Source organism: Chiloscyllium plagiosum, unplaced genomic scaffold (genome assembly GCF_037043375.1).
Source record: "Chiloscyllium plagiosum isolate Xiang-an unplaced genomic scaffold, Cpla_swu_hap1 HiC_scaffold_4, whole genome shotgun sequence".
NCBI lineage: Eukaryota > Metazoa > Chordata > Chondrichthyes > Orectolobiformes > Hemiscylliidae > Chiloscyllium > Chiloscyllium plagiosum.
The window spans coordinates 80,714,260-80,734,395 of record NW_028270142.1 but is presented as its reverse complement, the minus strand read 5'-3'; the positions used below and the strand labels follow the sequence as shown (position 1 = coordinate 80,734,395).

The 20,136-nt window shown below is 38.5% G+C and overlaps 1 protein-coding gene across 2 annotated transcripts in view; it reads right to left on the bottom strand.

Annotated features, from left to right (window-relative positions):
* Positions 1-737: 737 nt before the first annotated feature.
* st18 (ST18 C2H2C-type zinc finger transcription factor) overlaps positions 738-20,136 on the bottom strand; it is a 429,006-nt gene continuing 409,607 nt past the window's right edge. Inside the window, exons 21-24 of one of the 2 annotated variants that reach the window (XM_043688314.2) lie at positions 18,054-18,145; positions 15,459-15,562; positions 14,737-14,880; positions 738-9,232 (exon numbers count right to left, since the gene is read on the bottom strand). In XM_043688314.2, coding sequence (XP_043544249.2) covers positions 9,092-9,232; positions 14,737-14,880; positions 15,459-15,562; positions 18,054-18,145 — 481 coding nt within the window. In that variant the 3' untranslated portion in view covers positions 738-9,091. The remainder of the gene's footprint in view (positions 9,233-14,736; positions 14,881-15,458; positions 15,563-18,053; positions 18,146-20,136) is intronic. The other variant, XM_087986407.1, reaches the window with a different exon arrangement.

The following is a 20,136-nucleotide window of genomic DNA, read 5'->3' as shown; positions in this document are numbered from 1 at the left end:
TGCTGCTTGATAATTTTCTACTTAGCTGCCTTGGGTCTAACTGCAGGACTATATTCCTTTTCCCAGCTAAGTCATTGATACTACATAGATCACAACCTCTTTTCATTCTTTCCCAGAAGAATGTATTGTAGATTTTATGTGACATCTTTGACCCTGGCAACAAGGACACAGGATATCAAACTGGAGTACATTTATTGCCACAGAAAAGTTTGTCTGGCCCTGAACTAAGGAATCCCCTATCACTATTACTCCTTTCTTTTCCTGTCCAGCTCACACGATCATGATTTTGACTGAAATCCTTTGAGTAACCAAAGCCATCATGAACTTGCAAAAGGAAAAACCAAATTATGAGTGGGACCCCAGGGTCTCCTGCACTATCTGCTTATTTTATCCCTGGGCTGCCTGATGGTCAGCCATTCCTTCTCTGCCTTCAGGCCTGCTACACAATCCTTATCTTTCTGATTTAAAAAAAAAATCCCTTCCCTCCCTCCAAGTATGAGATAAATTGTAATGTGGCATCCATGCAAAAAATATTGGACAACCCTGCTACAGTTATGAAAATGCATCTCCATAAAGGATTGGATGGAGGGTGGAATTAAAAATGTTGTAGAGTTGACAATGCTCCTTTAAGCAATGATGTTAAAATAATGTGCAAATATTTCTGATTTTGCCCTTAAAAGTTAGTTAATATAATTGTTCTCATTTTTTCCTCTTTACAATTAAAAAAAATTCCAATGAACATTTGGTTATCAACTTTATTTGCTACCATACAAAAAAACTGTATAGTATACAACACATGTTCTGTCTCCTTGTAAGAAATAGCAATTACGTGAACAGCCATCAATGTACAACCTACACAAACATAAAAATGTACACATCATCAGGGCTGAAAAATGCAAATTTACAATAAAGTCTAGCATTATTAATGCGGTTTGACACAACAAACAATTCAGTGCACGTTACAAAACACATCAAGTGTGAACCAGTTGGAAACAATAAATATTAATGTACTACACAGAGATACCTGAGCCAAAACATTGAACAGCACATTTAAATTAGCTTCAAGCAGTTACAAATAATAGTTATGAATGAGTACACTAAAGTGTAGACATTTACAAAATAATTATATTTTATATATAAAACTGAACTTAGAGTTTTTTAAAAAGCAGTGCTGTACTTTAAGATTCAGTATATTACCACAATATTGTATTTATAAAACTGTAATTATTTTCATGGGTGGTAGCAATTAATTCTATGATTCTCACTATATTCAGCAGATACATAATGACAGCAGTAACAATCTGTTAGGGCTCCGGGTCTGTACTCTTTATCAGGGCTTTGTGCTCTTGCATATATTTTTGACGGGAATCTTCTCAAAACTATAGATAAAATTGGTTCAGAATCCAATGCTCCCAAATATTAAGGCAAGATCATAGAAAAATGATGTGTCATATTACAATGAGAATTCAATGCACACACCGTCACTGCATTACAGATTTGCCTTGATGTTCTGGAGGAATTGGGTCCTGTTTGTACTTTTGGTGGGTTGCTTTATTTTAACAATCACATCCTTCAAGGCATCAGTATGTTAATAAGATCTACTGTAGTATTTGCACCTCTGCACCAGTAGCAATACAGAAAACAAACAGAAATAGACAGGAAGTGGGAATAAATGACTTTGCAAAGTGAGCAGTGTTGATAATAATTCAATGAAATGGTTTCCTTGGATATTTGTAGAATTGAAAATATACAGGACTTAATGATAGATTTTTTTAAAAAAATGGATGAATGTTCGTGCAAAATACATTAACAGAAAGTTCTGTGTTAATCAGTAACCTGATAGTGTCAAATTTGCCACTACTGAACGAGTAGTGCGGTTTGAGCTCTGTTTGAGTATTTTTTCAGTTTGAGCAAATGAAAACCACATTTGTTGTGTGACAAGTTGAAACAAGTTTATCATCTTCTGCACTGTGGGTAGGTTTCAATAACAAAATTAGTAGCTATAAATCATTCCTTTTAACAATTAATTCTACCCGATATAAAGTTTAAAATGTGCTTGGATCTTTTTAACACAAAGTTACTCCTTTCAAGCTGTTTATTAAGAACCCAATTTTATTCAAATGAATTAAAAATCAATTGGTTAATTTCATTTTGTAACATTCAAGCAAATGGTTCTTGACTAGTTAAAGGCGTTGCTGAATTCAAATTTAACTGGACCGTCCAAGCAATCCAGAACAACTCAGCTTCTGGCATGATCTGACCTTACCATTCTAGAAAAGGTAAATAAATTTACACAAAAATTTGGGACTAACTATCAGACCTTGCTTCTGAACTCTCGCTGATTTAGCACAGCAAATTAAGTGCTGCCCAACCAATTAACAGTCACCCAGCAAGAAGGCTAAACATGAACCCAGGAAGAGGGACTCTCGGCCCAATTGGGTGTGTAGGACAGGATGATCAGTGTGAGGGGAGTTAAGTTTTGAACTAGAATTTCATCACTGACACCCATTTAAAGACATGTTGGCCTTGGATTAGTGTTAAGGCCACACGAAATTCACATCTGAGGAAAGCAGCATCCAGTGTAGCACTGGAGCAGCAGTAGACTCATCATGTATTTTTTTCATTATGTGGACCATTGTGCCAGCAGTATCTCATTCAGGACCCTTTTGGGGAGGATATACCATCACAGCATGTCTGTCCTATTCCCCGTCTCAGCAATAAGTGTTCAGAAAAAGACTTGTATTCTACCCTCCAACTCTGCCTGTCTCTGCACAGGGGCTGAAAAATTATTTCTGTTTCCTATTCTCATCACCTATTGAAGCTGCCATGCCACATGGTGAGAGTCAGATCAGGGACAGCCCCATGGTTCCAGGAAAGACTTGCTGCTGCTCCTCAGCCTCAATGTCAGAGGAGGTGTTTTCCCCCATAAGATCACAGTCTACCAGGGACTCTCCACTCTGGAGCAGCAGGCAGCATATGACAGAACAGACCATGATGATTAGTGAGACAACTGCCAGAGAATATGGCACAGTTCAAACATCGACACCTCTTTTTGAGTAAACCAGTGGTCAGTCCTGGTAGATGCGTGTCTCTCTTTGTACTGTATCTCAGCCTCTGTATGCATTTCTTCAGCAGGCTTGTATTTGTTTCCATGAAGCCACCCTTCTAATGGAATTGGTGAACAGAATATCTGTGGCATATGGGAGCACCCAAGCTTGTAAGAGCCATTACAGCTCTCGGGATAGGAGGCAATCATCTGCCTGATTCTTTATCAATGGTTACACACAAGTTGAGTATTGATGAAATGAAAGCACTTTACAACTGACAAATGCCCTTGACTGCCCTGATGCAGCTGTGATGGACATATGCATGCAATCTTCCACTGCTTGAACTTCAGGAATTCAGCAACATGCACAGAACCTCTGGCTCTTTCTCTTACCGTTAATATCATCAGTGGTGAAAGTATTGCTCTGTAACATCCACCCTATTGTTTAATGATGAGTTGTAGTTTCAAATTTGCCACAAACATATCCAACTGGTTACTGGAATGACCTCAATGCATAAAAGCTCGAGGCTGCAGACACTGTGAGAGTGACAAGCATACAGTGACCACCAATGCAGTTTCACTGATCTCCTCAACCATCAATTCACAGAGAAAGCTCACTGTCTGTGAAGATACTAGCATCCTGCACTAATGGTAATCCATCCTTCGCCTGTAGACTCTATGCATAGTCTGTTCCTACCAAGATAACAGCCCCAGTTGAATTCTGGCTCTTAAACAGCACCATATCCCTGTAAACAGTCAAGGACCTGCCTTCAGAGGGCAAAATTGCCAGTAAGACAGTGATCACTATATTTCTACTGGAGTCATCAGTACATTGAAGCCTCCTTGCTTTCATCCTCAAAAAACTGAGGGAACAAAAAGTTTACTAACAGCCAAGCACTGTCACTTTCAGAAACAGACTCAGCTGATAAATGCAGGCTTTGATTGTCTGCTAGCCTTTTTATCTGCTTTTCTATTGCCTCTTCATACCTGATGTCAATCAATCAAAATGGTTCTTTTCCATGTGTCTAACTGAAAAAGGAAGTGACATAAAATTGCAGCCATTTCCCCCTCTATCCAGCTATCTCCAGTCAGGCAGGTCTCTACCCGATGACTGTGTTCAGAATGGCTTCTGACTGTAGCACTCACTTGCCTTCTGTCCGATTGGAAACTATCAGGATGACATCGGATTTTCATTCTGACAGGGTAAAGCCGTATTTTGTGTAAGAACAGGGATGGAGGGAATGAACTGCAGGATTGGAGATGGCCCACTTGTTAGTAAGGCGACCCCTCCGTCTGATTGGAGGTAGCCTGTAAAACTGGAACTGATCTGCCTGACTGAATGTTCGGTAAATAGGAGTGGAGTAGAAGCATACACACAGGCCTGAGAGACCGGTATCTACGTCAGATCTATTTCTGGCCATTGACATCATGCATAAACAGCCTTTAAAACTGAAGATTGCACATACAAATGAAAAGGTTGTTATCTGCAGTGTTACGACACGGGGTAAATCCTTCTGCTAATTTAAACCAGACACACAGAAAAACTCACCTTGTGCCGTAATCTGTAAAATTTCAAGTGGCAAAGAACTCCCAAATATCATCACTTAAAGAAACAAATTTTCATAATTTTATTTCTTAACAACTATTTACAATTCCTTTCTCTTAAACTTAGCTTTACCTCCCCACTCTACAATACTGATCCAATAAAAACTCTGATTAAGATTTACAAAAAAATTCAAATTTCAAAACCAGCCAGCTGTTGAATCTTCTCTTTCTACCTTCCTCTGTAGATTTTCCTCTGTCATCTTTTCTTCAGTATTCTGCTTCACATGTCTTTCATATGAACAGGTACCTTTCAGAGAGCGAATCTGTGGGTGATCTTTGCCGCTCTGGCTAACTGCTCAAAATACCTGATTTTATACTCCCAAAACATCGGACCATCTCATTGGTTTGATGTCATTAAAACATTATATTTGAAATTCGATTGGATTTTGGTATCTTGGGGCACAATTTAAACTGATTGGCCAAATTCAAATCTGTTGTGTACCATGGCAACTCGTCTGCACTATTGGTTTCACAGCACAAAGTTACATTTTAAATTCTTCAGCACTCTCTGTGCCTGCAGTCAGTTCTTACCAGCTTTCAACTCTCTTAAAGGTACAGTACACACCTACACTTCATAATACCTCCCCCCTTAAGAAAAAAATGAATCATCATAATGAAAAGATGGCTTTTTTTTCCTATTCCTTAATCATAAGCATAACAATAGCCAAATGCTGACTTTTGGGTGATCCTGAGACCTCCACATACCCATTGTGATCTGGAAAAAGTCCTGTAAATATTTGAACTCCTCAGTGAGGGACGGGAGTAAAAAAGGTAAGGAGTAAATCAAACAATACCATGCTACCCCAGCGCAAGAGACGAAAAGCAATCCCAATTTAAATCCATCCTATTTCTCCTCTGTCCGTGATAACATTCTCAAAGAAAATATATTAGATTCCCAGAATGAAATGCTAAGAAAAACCTGTTTGAAACTGAAAACACTCTGAAATAGAAAATAATCATTTGTACCTAGATTGCTGAAACTAATTGCATCTAAACAATATTTTCCATTTTATTGACTACTAATACCAGAATTTAATCAGTTATAAATCTTCTTTCAAATCTAAATGCTGCCTCATAGCGCCAGAGACCTGGGTTCAATTCCCGCCTCAGGTGACTGACTGTGTGGAGTTTGCACGTTCTCCCCGTGTCTGCGTGGGTTTCCTCCGGGTGCTCTGGTTTCCTCTCACAGTCCAAAGATGTGCAGGTTAGGTGAATTGGCCATGCTAAATTGCCCGTAGTGTTAGGTAAGGGGTAAATGTAGGGGTATGGGTGGGTTACGCTTCAGCGGGTCGGTGTGGACTTGTTGGGCTGAAGGGCCTGTTTCCACACTGTAATGTAATCTAATCTAATCTAATTGATTTTAGAATGATACATAGCTAATGAGACCATAAGACCATAAGACATAGGAGCGGAAGTAAGGCCATTCGGCCCATCGAGTCCACTAGATAAGTATTGTAGACTTTAAGAACATAACTATTAATATTAACTTTAACTAAAAACTGCAAAACTGCAAGCTTATCTCCAATTTGCTGAGCACACGTATGTCATCTGCACTGGTGTCCTACTATGGGAAAGTGGAAGACTTCAGTAATGAATTTAAATTTGGTTCCTACTATGGAATTGGGAGCCTGATTGAAAATTAATATTTCCTGCGCAAGTTTACAGGTCTTGGGAAACAAAGCAGTAAAAAGGACTTGGGAGTTGCTGAGTCAAGAAGGTATCTTTTGCTACACTCCATGTCCATCAGGACTAGTAGGAATGCTTTCCCCAGTGTCGAACAGAAGCATTTGGCTTTCCTGTGTCAATCACCATGTCACTTGCACCCTGTCATAAATATAAACGTTACCTATCCCAAGTACCAATGTTCATTCCGTATCGCCATCATGACCTTCTCTCTGCCCTTGAGGAACTTCATTCCTCTCTCCCTACCTAATTATTGCTGTCTTCTCATCCTTCACAAGCCGACAGAGCAATGTTACCTCCAACAGACCTCAGTTGTAGTTTTCTTTTACATGTTTGCATGCACAGCTTTTTTAATTTGGTATAGCTATGATTGTTCCATTACAAATACTATCATAAATAGTGCCATTTTATTAATGTTAATTCTAATATGTAACTGATACTTTTTCAGCAAAAAGGAAATCAGTTGACAGAAAAGATGTGAACAATTTTTGCTCTGGTCATGTGACTTTGAAAATGTAGAGAAGTGTCTGAAGATGCTGCAAGAGCTAAGCAGGTTGCCATATCTTAAGAATCAGAAGTACAGCAGGTGATGGCATTTCTAGTGATAACCTTTTCAAGCTGGATGCACTAGAAATATCATGCAACAGACTTAATGCCAGTTTCGGATACTAAAAATAATGCAGATAGATGGCAAGCTGTGAAATTAGATTTATCTCATACCACAGTGCTGAAAATATGAAATGATAGTTCCTTTAATAATATTTTTATAGTAATGACCAGTTTCTTATTGCCGTTGAAAGGATTGATTTTTAGTGCTACTTCTGAGACTTTCAGAGGTTTGATTTCACAGTTGTGAATAATAAATAACCCTAAAGGAATTCTATTAAGTTTGGTGACGTTCAACCCTCATGGAAAAATGCAATGAATTTGACGAGAACCAAATGATGCTACTAATGTGACCATCTTCAAAAAAATGCCACAAATGACATTGCAATGATCACCAAATAATTCATATTCAAATGAAACAACCCACAGAAAGTACAGGTAAGGATGTAGTCCTAGTATAGAGTGCAAAAAAAAGTCAGATCGCAAGAGTAGCCCTTTAATTATGTACTTAAGGAAAAAGATGCACAAAACATGGCCCATAGAACAAATATTATACCTAGCACCACTGATTTAAAAAAATTACATTCTGTGTGTTAGCAACAAATAAATATGCAAACTTAACAGGCAAACATTTTCAGTCACTTTTAGTCATCAGCTGCTGTCTCAAACACAAATACGTATACACACTTAGACTCATTCAAGCACACACAGGTACAAGAACATATACATGCTCGTGTGTGCATGTGGTACCTACACCCATTCACGCACAAAGGCAGTTTTTAGCTCATTTATGATGTAATATAGTGTACAAGAAATCTGACATTTTACAGTTTAAAAAAATCAATAAAAACATTTTTGTATAAGCAATTTGTTGAGATTTCTCTAGTTTTGTTTCTCTGTTACTGTACAGTAGTCCCTGATTTACAGATTGGATCTGTAATGAACTGTTGTCAGAAAGAGTATTTTGGAAAACAGATGCACTGCATTTAAATTTCCATTAGAGGGCAGTGTTTCATATTACACATCTTTTGCGTGATCTTTTGACAGTTGATTGCTTTGTTGGTTGTACAAAATGCAATATAAAAAGTAAAGAATATATATATATCTAGCAAAACACAGTGATAAGAAAATAAATGCATCAGAACACAAATGACCAGAATGAAAAAAAATTTGAAACTCACAAAAGACATAAATAATATTTTTAGTTGTTTCTCATTCAAGCCCAAACAGAACTGTCACTTATTAAAAAAAAGTGTTCTCAACATTTTCTAGAATCTACATCTGGAAATAATCTTATAAACCTCTCCCAGAAAGTCAGTTCTTTAAATATAATATGGTTTGCATAATTAAAACAACTAAAAAAAATTAAATTAAAAACAATAAATAATATTATAAAAAATAACCTAATCATACTTCTTTTTACATCAAATCATTTTTTTTAAAAAAACTGGTGCAAAAGGAAAGTATCTGAAGTCAGTGCAGTGATCTAGATGTTGTCATCCCTCCTAATTTGCTTTAAAAGTGTCAATGTCCCATCATAAGACCTACATGGGCTGGTTAGGAAAACTATTAAGAATCAGTACTGCACAACATTCTTCTTTAAATATCACTCATGATGAACGCAGTTGAAGATATTTTAAACATACTCTGAAGGCAAGCATTTAGATCCTGACATATGAATGTCTAATCTATCTGTAATTCCGAACTCTGGTATTTTGGTAGGGGTGTGAAACCCATTTATTTCTAATGGGTTAACACCTCTGCTGAAATAGCAGAGTGAAGCATTTAGATGAACATGTTAAGTGCTCATATGCTATCACTGCATAATTTGAAGACTGTTTTTTTGTAATTAATCTGAAATTTATATTACAGAAATTAACCTCTAGTTTGATTTCAAAAGGGTCTGTAACTACAACAGCATTGTTGGGCATTAAAAATAGCAGTGTTCTATGCATGTTTTCTAGCTTTTGTTCTGATACCTTCAAATTGTGTCCATAAAGGAAGGATAGTGATTCGTGTTGTGAAGTGACTGTTGTAAATATGGTTTTTGCATTTCCTAAGACAGGTCAGCATTGCATACACGATAAACACTTGAAGCTGAAGTGCACTGTTTATGAATAAAAAATGTCATTAGCATGGCATGGACAAATTTCACACCTGGATACCCTTTACCGCTTGTTTTATGCTTTCCAGAAGGGCCTTGCTCTCAGGGGTGTAATTCCTCTCCAAACTGCTGTACATGTCAGTCAATGTGTTCACATACAAATCAAAATTCTGTTCGCTGATTGGCTCCTAAATGGAAAATTCACATTTAATACAATTAATATGCAATTCACATTTAAGAGGATTATACAAAAATAAAGACGAGTCAAAACTTCTTTAAAAAGAAAAGAAGTTAATGCCAGAAGGGACATTCAAATATGATATTTGGCAAATGTTCTGATTTCTGATAGCTTATACAAATTCTTCTAATCTAATCCAGGATCCTGGAAACTGTTAACATAAAAGATAATTAGACATTTCATAACAATTATTTCTGCAGTTTATAAGGCAAAAATAAAACATCCTTTTCTTAGAGTTAGCCTCCCTTTGTTGCTTGCACTTTGCTCTTCTCTTAATTGTCCATGGACCGCTATTTGCTGAATTGTGAACATTACTTCTGTTGCTTTGGTCTAAATTTTCTAAGTGGGAAATTGGTAGAATCCTTCCCTGAACCAGCAGAAATTTGTGTCGAGGTCATTTTCATCCCTTTACATCATTTCGTTGAAGTGTTGTTAATTTACTGCTGAAGTAACAAAAGGAAATCGTGGAAGTTACATAGGAAATCCAGGGCCATTTTCTATAAATTTCTACTAGTTACCTCGGTCGACTAACATCCATCAGAACCTTTATGGTGTTGCCCTCCCCATCCCCTTTTCTATAGATACAGCATCTCCAAAAATTGCATCAATAAAGCAGAAGCATTTGATCTTAAACCTGTCTTTAAAAATAGATTTAGAATCTTTCTGCACCTAGTTCACTCAATGCCCTGTAAATACTTCCCATTTAACATAAAATAAGCACTCCTTTAATACTTCAGGATGGGTTTGTTAAAACTGAAATCCCACAGCCTCACTGTGTTGATTTAACTTTATTTTTCTATCTATATGCTATTTGTATCTGTTGAACCACAAGAAGGAAGTCATAAAAAATTCAAAGGTCATTGATCTGAAATATACTGCTATTTCACTCCTCACAGTTGTGTATTTCCAGCATTGTCTGCTTTAATTGCAGACTGCCACAATTCATAGTATGCTGCTTTTGCATTCGAAAGAGGTGCTTGTTCTTGACCTATCTGCAATCTTTGACACAATTTATCATGCTATCATCCTCCAATGCCTCTCCTGCACCTTTTATCTGTGTGATGACACATCCATGATTAATTAACTTATTAATTCAGTGCCAGATAATCACGTGTTATGGTTTCACTTCCTGGTAGTGAACTTATGTATTCAATGCCTGACACAAACTCTGTCCCCTAGTTACTGACTTTATCTTGTACGTGGCAATGGATTGATGCTGAATTGTTTGCAAACTCAATGTCATTCTAATCCCGAAATAAGGTCTGACCACATTTTCACTCCATTGTCAAGTCAACTGATTTCCACTTCTGTCATATCAACTGACTCCAGTTCATAAGCTGCTGAAATTCTCAGTCACATCTTTGCTATTTATGTCTTATTCACAACACCCCTACACACAGTAAAATAATGCCTCCCACATCTTTGAAAGTTGTCACCCAGGTAAATAGTGCGGTGAAGAAGGCATATGGCATATTGGCTTTTATTGGTAGAGGAATTGAGTTCCGGAGTCCTGAGGTCATGTTGCAGTTGTATAAGACTCTGGTGCGGCCACATCTGGAGTATTGTGTGCAGTTTTGGTCGCCATACTATAGGAAGGATGTGGAGGCACTGAAACGGGTGCAGAGGAGGTTTACCAGGATGTTGCCTGGTATGGTAGGAAGATCGTATGAGGAAAGGCTGAGGCACTTGGGGTTGTTTTCATTGGAGAAAAGAAGGTTTAGGGGTGACTTGATAGGGGTGTATAAGATGATTAGGGGTTTAGATAGGGTTGACAGTGAGAATCTTTTTCCATGTATGGAGTCAGCTATTACAAGGGGGCATAGCTTTAAATTAAGGGGGAGTAGGTATAGGACAGATGTTAAGGGTAGGTTCTTTACTCAGCGAGTCGTGAGTTCATGGAATGCCCTGCCAGTAGCAGTGGTGGACTCTCCCTCTTTATGGGCATTTAAGCGGGCATTGGATAGGCATATGGAGGATAGTGGGCTAGTGTAGGTTAGGTGGGCTTGGATCGGCGCAACATCGAGGGCCGAAGGGCCTGTACTACGCTGTATTCTTCTATGTTCTATAGGTAAAATCTTCATTTTAAAATTCTCCTTGTTTTCAAATCTTTCCATAGCTTCACTCCTCCTTATCATTATAAACTTCTTCTGCCCAATAACCTGCTAAAACAAATACATGGTTCCAATTCTCCCTTCCGAGAGGTCCTAAGTTTTGATTCCAAAATTGACAGGCATCCCTTCAGCTCAATGTCCTACATTTTGGAATTTATTTTCTAATCCTCTTTGCCTCTGCACTGCTATTTCTCAATTTAGGTTGGCACTTTAAACCTTTTTTTTGACCAACCATTTTGTCATCTACCCTAATAGCCCTTCATGTGGTGTGATGTCAAATTTTGTTGGTTAACACTCCTATGATGCTTCACCAAATAGGAGAACTATATAAATGCAAGTTATTGTTGTTTCATATCTCCAATCACTTTTCCTTACATTTCAGAATCATCACCTATAGGAGGCAGGCTTTCTTTATGCTACAATGAATGTCAGTGGCAGGAATACTGTACCTTTTTTTCCAATGACACATGATCAGGATAAAAATTAAATCTCTCTAGTAACTATCTGCAGCAATAGGAATTTTGTAACCTTCTTAAGTATTTATGTCAAGTATATCAAAATCCATCAACAATCCCAGAGGGAAATTGGTTCATCATTCATTTTACATGATATAACTTTACTCTTAATTGACTTGAAAGCCTCTATAATGCTGTCATTGAAAATTAACCAGAGTGTATAATGGGTGGCCAATGCATTATCATTCAAAATTAAAATAAGCCTTCCTGTTACACATCACTTAAATTAACAAATGTTTTATAAAATAATCAATGCAGACACACATTTACTTCTCTAAATACCGAATTATAAAACACCAGTTGCACATTTAGGGTGTAGGTTTGCTCGCTGAGCTGTAGGTTTGATATCCAGACGTTTCATTACCTGGCTAGGTAACATCATCAGTGGCGACCTCCAAGTGAGGCGAAGCTGTTGGCTCCTGCTTTCTATTTATATCTTTCTCCTGGATGGGGTTCCTGGGGTTTGTGATGATGTCATTTCCTGTTCATTTTCTGAGGGGTTGATAGATGGCTTCTAGATCTATGTGTTTGTTTATGGCATTGTGGTTGGAGTGCCAGGCCTCTAGGAATTCTCTGGCATGTCTTTGCTTAGCCTGTCCCAGGGTAGATGTGTTCTCCCAGTCGAAATGGTGGTTTTTTTCATCCATGTGTTGGGCTACGACGGAGAGACGGTCGTGTCTTTTTATGGCTAGCTAGTGTTCGTGTATCCTGGTAGCTAACTTTCTTCCTGTTTGTCCTACGTAATGTTTGTGGCAGTCCTTGCATGGAATTTTGTAGATGACGTTGGTTTTGTCCATGGGTTGTACTGGGTCTTTTAAGTTTGTTAGTTTTTGTTTGAGAGTGTTGGTGGGTTTGTGGGTTAACGTGGTATCGTTGGTGGTACCACGATAAGCAGACCAAACACAGCCAGAAACCCTAACCACCTTACCATACATCAAAGAAGTTTCAGAAATGTCAGCCAGACTACTAAGACCCCTCAGAATCGTAGTAGCACACAAACCCACCAACACTCTCAAACAAAAACTAACAGCCCATGGACAAAACCAATGTCATCTACAAAATTCCATGCAAGGACTGCCACAAACACTACGTAGGACAAACAGGAAGAAAGTTAGCCACCAGGATACACGAACACCAGTTAGTCACAAAAAGACACGACCCTCTCTCCCTCGTAGCCCTACATACGGATGAAAAAAACCACCATTTCGACTGGGACAACACATCTAACCTCAGACAGGCTAAGCAAAGACATGCCAGAGAATTCCTAGAGGCCTGGTACTCCAACCACAACGCCATAAACAAGCACATAGATCTAGATGCCATCTATCAACCCCTCAGAAAACGAACAGGAAATGACATCACCACAAACCCCAGGAACCCCATCCAGGAGAAAGATTAAATAGAAAGCAGGAGACAACAGCTTCGCTTCACTTGGAGGTCGCCACTGATGATGTTACCTAGCCAGGTAATGAAACGTCTCGATATCAAACCTACAGCTCAGTGAGCAAACCTATATCTTAAACCTCAACCTGAGCTACAAACCTTCACAAACCTTGCACCAGTTGCACATACTAATTCAATGAAATATTCATACAACACCAATCATTATTGAACAAGTTTGTACTATTTAATTTTATAATCATTGTCAGTTTTTTTTAAACTTCACCTTAAGTTTGTCCTGAAAATAGGTTATCAGTTAGTTGAATTTTAAGGTTACACAGTAAAACATGGCATAAACCTTCCTTCAGTTAAATACTGATTGTTTTACATTCTATCAGATTAAAAGTACAATCCTTTTCCACACAGACCTGTCCATTTTTCATTTATAATATGAACAACAAAAAGTATTTTTGTCCTAATTTCTAATTTCCAATTGCAGTATTTTGTTTATCTTTCCATTTTATTGATTACAAGGCACACTACATCTAACGTCAACTAATGTTATTTTGTACATAAAACTGAGGAAAAAAATCTGTCAACACTCCAGAGGGAAATGGGTTCATCATACATTTTAAATGATCTATCTATATTCTTAATCGGTTAAAAAATTCCTACAATGATGATTATCTCACTTTCTTCTGGCTTCTAAAATACCCCTCACTCCCACCTTAGCTGGAAACCTATAAATTCCTTATGGTTTTGATATTGGGAAAATTGACTAATTTTCTTCCTTTCAATGATTTTAGTAAAATTGCTAGTCTGAGTACAAAGTAACACTCACTTTCCATTTTCATTATAATTACACACAAAGAATTTGACCATTAAAATGGTTGATTGTCATAGTGCTCTAGTTCTCCACCCCTTTGTGGACCTCAAAAAGGTTTTGTATTTTCCAACATAGTGATGGATTTGAATTTGCCTGCGCAATGAGTGGGAAGCACAATCTTGACAACATCTCCCGCTCCCTTCATTCCTAAAACGCTCTTGCACAGTTCCAAGCAACCACCTCAAAACGATCATTGGCAGAGGCTTGGATGGAGGGGTCCTGACCTGTGCTTTAATGGGCGCAGAGAAGCTTAAAGGGAGGAGGGAATATGTTAAAAAAAAAAGCATGATAGCACACTGTTCTTTAATTTTATTCCAACAGTAAAAGTTAACATGGCTGTGCCAGCAGTATACATGAAAAAAAAGTATAATATATTTTGCTTTTAACTTGACAGGGAAAAATGAGTGGCAGATATATACTTTAAGAATTCTGAAATGTCACAATGACATCACAAAGCATATCAGTTAAAAAATTGTATTAAGGGGTCGTAAATATTCACATTTTCGTAGTCATTATGCTGTTCACAAATGTTTTAGTTTCAGTTACTTATTTGATACCTTACCATTTGTGGGAGTTGGATGTCAGCGAGGCTGTTAATAAGGGCCTGACTCAGACCAGCTAACTCCTTTAACAAACTCTCATTGTGCTGCTCAATTAGTTTATTCTCCTCCTCAATTGTTTTCAAATTGCTCTCCATGGAAGTAATCTAAAAATTTAGAAATAATTTTTCTTTAATTACATAATGGGCGGTTTACAATTTTCACAGAAATACACCGTTGATTTATTACTGACAATGTAGGACTAAGATTCTTGCAGTAACTAGCCTACAGAATTAAGTTGTATGTCATGATGAGTTTATTGATGATGTGGAGGTGCCAGTGTTGGACTGGGGCGGACAAAGTTAAAAATCACACAACACCAGATTATAGTCCAACAGGTTAGTTTGGATGCACTAGCTTTCGGAGCACTCCGAAAGGTAGCGCTTCCAAATAAACTTATTGGACTATAACCTGGTGTTGTGTGATTTTTAACTGAGTTTATTGATGTGGGTTTCAGTTAAATTATAAAGGTGTGGTATTTATCCAACACTTTGGAATAATAATTTGGAAAATAGATTCAGATGTTTAAAGGGAAAGAAACTTGTAGCATTGATTTTGCTAAGAGAAAAAAGGCAATCTTGTGTAATAAATCAATTTCTTCAAAGAAACAATTACTAACTGTCCTGTAAAAATTACATCAAATGGTTCTTGTGTTCAATTCAGCTATAGTGCTGGTAAATTTTACCTGTGTTTGAAGCTTTATCATATCTGCTTCCATTTTTAAGTTTGATTCATTCAGCTCCTTAATCTCATCATCCAAATGATTGATCTCCTCATCACTTTCAGCTCCTATAAGAAATAAAGACATGCTATTTACTGATATAGAATATACCCATAGATGGCGCAAACAATCTATTGAAAGGTGTCATCTGGAGTTCACTTGTTAAGTATAGCTTGGACCATGTGAACTACTTATTTAGTGCTGATTTCATGTCTGTTTGTGGGAAAGGTCCCTCAATATGCATCTGTTCATTTCCTTCAAATCACAGGAACATTTATTGTCTGCTAGGACTAGGAGGATTCCTCAATTGTCTCCCTTATCCCAGTCCACTAAAATCAACCCCTAAAAAGAAACAAAAAGTCACATTTGTAATGATTTGGAGGTGCTAGTGTTGGACTGGGGTGTACAAACTTAAAAATCACACAACACCAGGTTATAGTCCAATAGGTTTATTTGGAAGCACTAGCTTTCGGAGTGCTGCTCCTTCATCAGGTAGTTGTGGAGTAAGTACTCCACATGTTGGACTATAATCTGGTGTTGTGTGATTTTTATCTTTTCACATTTGTAAGGAAGCCAAAAAAAAGCAACGTTTTGTTCTTTCTCCAGACTCCTGACTGAAACAGAGATCTGAGTCTCCCAGTATTCCCTCTCATCATTATTTACCAAGTTTGGTCTTTAGTGACACTCGTTACATCCATGAATAGAGTTCAGACCAACTGAGAAGTTCAAGGAAAGAGCAAATCCCAGAACTGGAATGCCGATCCTAACTGTACCACAAACCTTTTGTTGAGATGGGCTATTTCTGGCAGATAGATATTTTCAAAATCCCCATCTTGGATTTGATTGTATCCTTAAATTCCTCAGCTCCCTCACTTCCTTGACCCACATATTTGACAATTCTTTTAGTCACTCTCCTAACATTTCCGTCTTTGACTATCAAATTGTTATATACTTCTTGGAAACATTTCCAACTTTTAAATCATTATGTAAATGCACATTGTTGTTGTAATATTACATTCACATTAAGGTGATCTTGAGGTCCAATGGATAGTGTCTCTGCCTCTGGGTCAGAAGCTCTAGGTTTGAGTCCCATACTTATTGGACAAGGAAGACTGATTCGTAATGTGGCTAAACAGGTCTGTATAACAGAATGAACTTTGGAGCCTCTACAATCACCACCACTACTGCAATGTGTATGTATTGTAACATGTTACCACAGTAACTTGAAATCCCCGAATGAACTGGAACAGATTATCACCCAATTATATTAGTTTGGGAGGGATAACAGAGGAGATGATAAATTTGAGGTATTGCATTTTGGTACAACAAACAAGGTTAGGGCTTATACAATTAATGATAGGGCCTTGGGTACTGTTATGGAACAGAGGGACCCAGGGGACCAAAGACATAACTCTTTGAAATTTGCATCACATATACAGAGGGTGGTTAAAAGGCATTTAGCATGCTTGCCTTCATTGCTCAGCCCTTTGAATACAGGACTTGGGAAGTCATGTTGAAATTGTACAGGACATTGGTGAAGCTTCTTCTGGAATACTGTGTCGAGTTCTGGTTGCCCAGTTCGAGGAGGGATACTATTAAGCTGGAGATGATTCAAAAGAGATTTATCAGGATGTTGACAGGTATGGAAAGTTTGAGGTATAAGGAAAGGCTGGGACTTTTTTCACTGGAGCATAGGAGATAAGTGGCAACCTTTGAAAGTTTATAAAATCATGAGGGGAATAGATAGAGTTAATAATAGTTGTCTTTTCCCTAGGATGGGGAATTTCAAGACTATGGGGCACATTTATAAAGTAAGAGGAGAGAGATTTAAAAATACATAAGAGGCATTTTTTTTAATACAGAGGGTGGTTTGCATGTGGAAGTGGGTCCAATCAAAACATTTAAAATACATTTGGATAAATATATCAACAGGAAAAGTTTGGAGGAATATGGCACAGGAACAAGCAGGTGGGGCTAGATTAGTTTGGGATTGTTTGGCATAGACAAGTTGGATTGAAGGTCTGTTTCCGTTCTGCATGACTCTATAACTTTGACAGGTAGAACAGAACCAAAAGAATTTAAGGACTGGAATTAGATTTGTATTTGTGAGATCACTTAAGAAAAATAGTCATGAATTTAAATCAGAAAATGGTAAAATTAATATCATAGGAAAGTCAAGTCCTGACATTGGAAAATAGAGATAATTTAATCAGAGAATGGTTGATAAATGAAGGGTCTAGATAAGATTGAGATGTAGGGCGCGTACCTGAGATAATGTGGTGTTTCTCTTTGATCTGAACAAATATTTTAGATATTTTCCTCATCAACCTGTTCATAGATGCTATTACGCACCTCTGGAGCATGTAGATTTAAACCTAAGCCTACTGGTCCAGAGATAAGGAGACTACCACAACATCCACAGGAGCTCACATTAATTGACTGCAAGCTCCATGAGTTGCCATGGAGTGATGTGAATTGGGATCACAAGCCCATAACCATTATTACTGCACCTTCTTCTCCTCTATCTGATCATGTTTTACCATTAGTATTTGTTCTTACCTCTACTTGCCCTGAGCTTGATGGTCATCAATTCATCACCTGACAATTTGCCTTTCTTCAGTGCGAGGGAAGCTCGGGGACAGCCTGACAAACTGGAAACATAAAAATCTAATGATAAAAATAAACAATTTGCACTTTAAAGAAACAAATTCAGTTAAGTGGAACAGCTTAAGAAGCTGTACAAATGGAAAGTCAAACACTGAATACTGCGCTGCAGATACATAAGTACATTTAAATCAAGCAGCATTTCAATTAAGGGACACGTGCCTTTCATCTGTGGGTGTCAATAAATTCAACCACAAATCAATATAGAGTCACTTATATTTAAAAATTACAATGTATAAAAGAAAAAGTGATTGGTTGATGCATTACTGCTACTTTGAGAGATACGTTAACCCTTTTACTTAAGAAAAAAGTGAACAGAAGAATATCATAGAAACACATTAAAGACTCATCTGCTACTATTGTTGACTGTGATGTCTAGTCTTTAAACGTATGACTTTAAAAAAATGAAGTATAATTGCGTTCTATATATAACCAAATGAGACTTGTTTAAAATTGGATGTTATCCAGTCTGTGACCTGACTTCATATGTATTTACCACATAATCATTTTTATTTCTTCATTCATGGAATGTGAACATTGCTGGTGAAAGCAGCAATTTTTGTCCATCCATAACTGATCTTGAAAAATTGGTGGAACTTTCTCTTCATGTTTATTGTTTGATTGTCCACCACTATTCACAACTAAAGCTAAAGTCACCATCATCCCAGAGGACCATAGGGTTGCTCTCATTAGAGATCGGTGAATTTAACCTGAGGGGTGAGGTTGAGAAGGCAAGACCTTCATGGGGCCTCATCCAGAATGGGTATTGAGCAAAGCTGTTAGTGTCACACTGTATTGCAAGCAAGTTGTCCAGCAACTGAGATAACCTGAGATAACTGACAGCATGGTGGCTCAGTAGTTAGCACTGCTGCCTTACAGTGCCAGGGACCCCAGTTTGATGGGCTGTGTGAAGTTTGTACATTTTCCCCATGTCTGCATTGGGTTCCTCCAGCTGCTCCAGTTTCTTCCTACTGTACAAAGGTGTGCAACCTAGGTGGAATGGCCATACTAGATTGCCCATCATGTTCAGGGTTGTGTAGGTTAGATGGATTTGCCACGGTAAGTGCAGGATGATGGATGGGTCTGGCTGAGCTGCTTTTCAGAGAGTTGGTGTGGACTTGATGAGCTGAATGGCCTGCTTCCACATAGTGGGGATTCTGTGACACTCATTTAGAGGTTTTGTTTGCTTTCTCTTTTAAAATCTCTGAGGAGAAAGTGAGGTCTGCAGATGCTGGAGATCAAAGTTGAAACTTTATTGCTGGAACAGCACAGCAGGTCAGGCAGCATCCAGGGAACAGGAGATTCGACGTTTCGGGCACAGGCCCTTCTTCAGGAATGAGCAGAGAGTGTTCAGCAGGAGAAGATAAAAGGTAGGGAGGAGGGACTTGGAGGAGGGGAGTTGGAAATGTGATAGGTGGAAAGAGGTCAAGGTGAGGGTGATAGGTCGGAGTAGGGTGGAGGCGGAGAGGTCAAGAAGAAGACTGCAGGTCAGGAAGGCGGTGCCGGGCTGGAAGGATCCGGCTGAGACAAGGTGGGGGGAGGGGGGATGAAGAAACTGGTGAAGTCCAAGTTCATCCCCTGCGGTTGGAGGGTTCCCAGTCGGAAGATAAGACGCTCCTCCTCCGACCGTCGGGTTGTTGTGGTTTGGCGGTGGATGAGTCCAATGACCTGCATATCCTCGGTGGAGTGGGAGGGGGAGTTGAAATGCTGTGCCACAGGTTGGTTGGGTTGGTTCGTCCGGGTGGCCCAGAGGTGCTCCCTGAATCGCTCCGCAAGTAGGCGGCCTGTCTCCCCAATATAGAGGAGGCCACACCGGCTGCAGCGGATGCAGTAGATGATGTGGGTGGAGGTGCAGGTGAATCTGTGGCGGATATGGAAGTTTCCCTTGGGGCCTTGGAGAGAAGTGAGGGGGGAGGTGTGGGCGCAAGTGTTGCACCTCCTGCGGTTGCAAGGGAAGGTGCCGGGAGTGGTGGTTGGG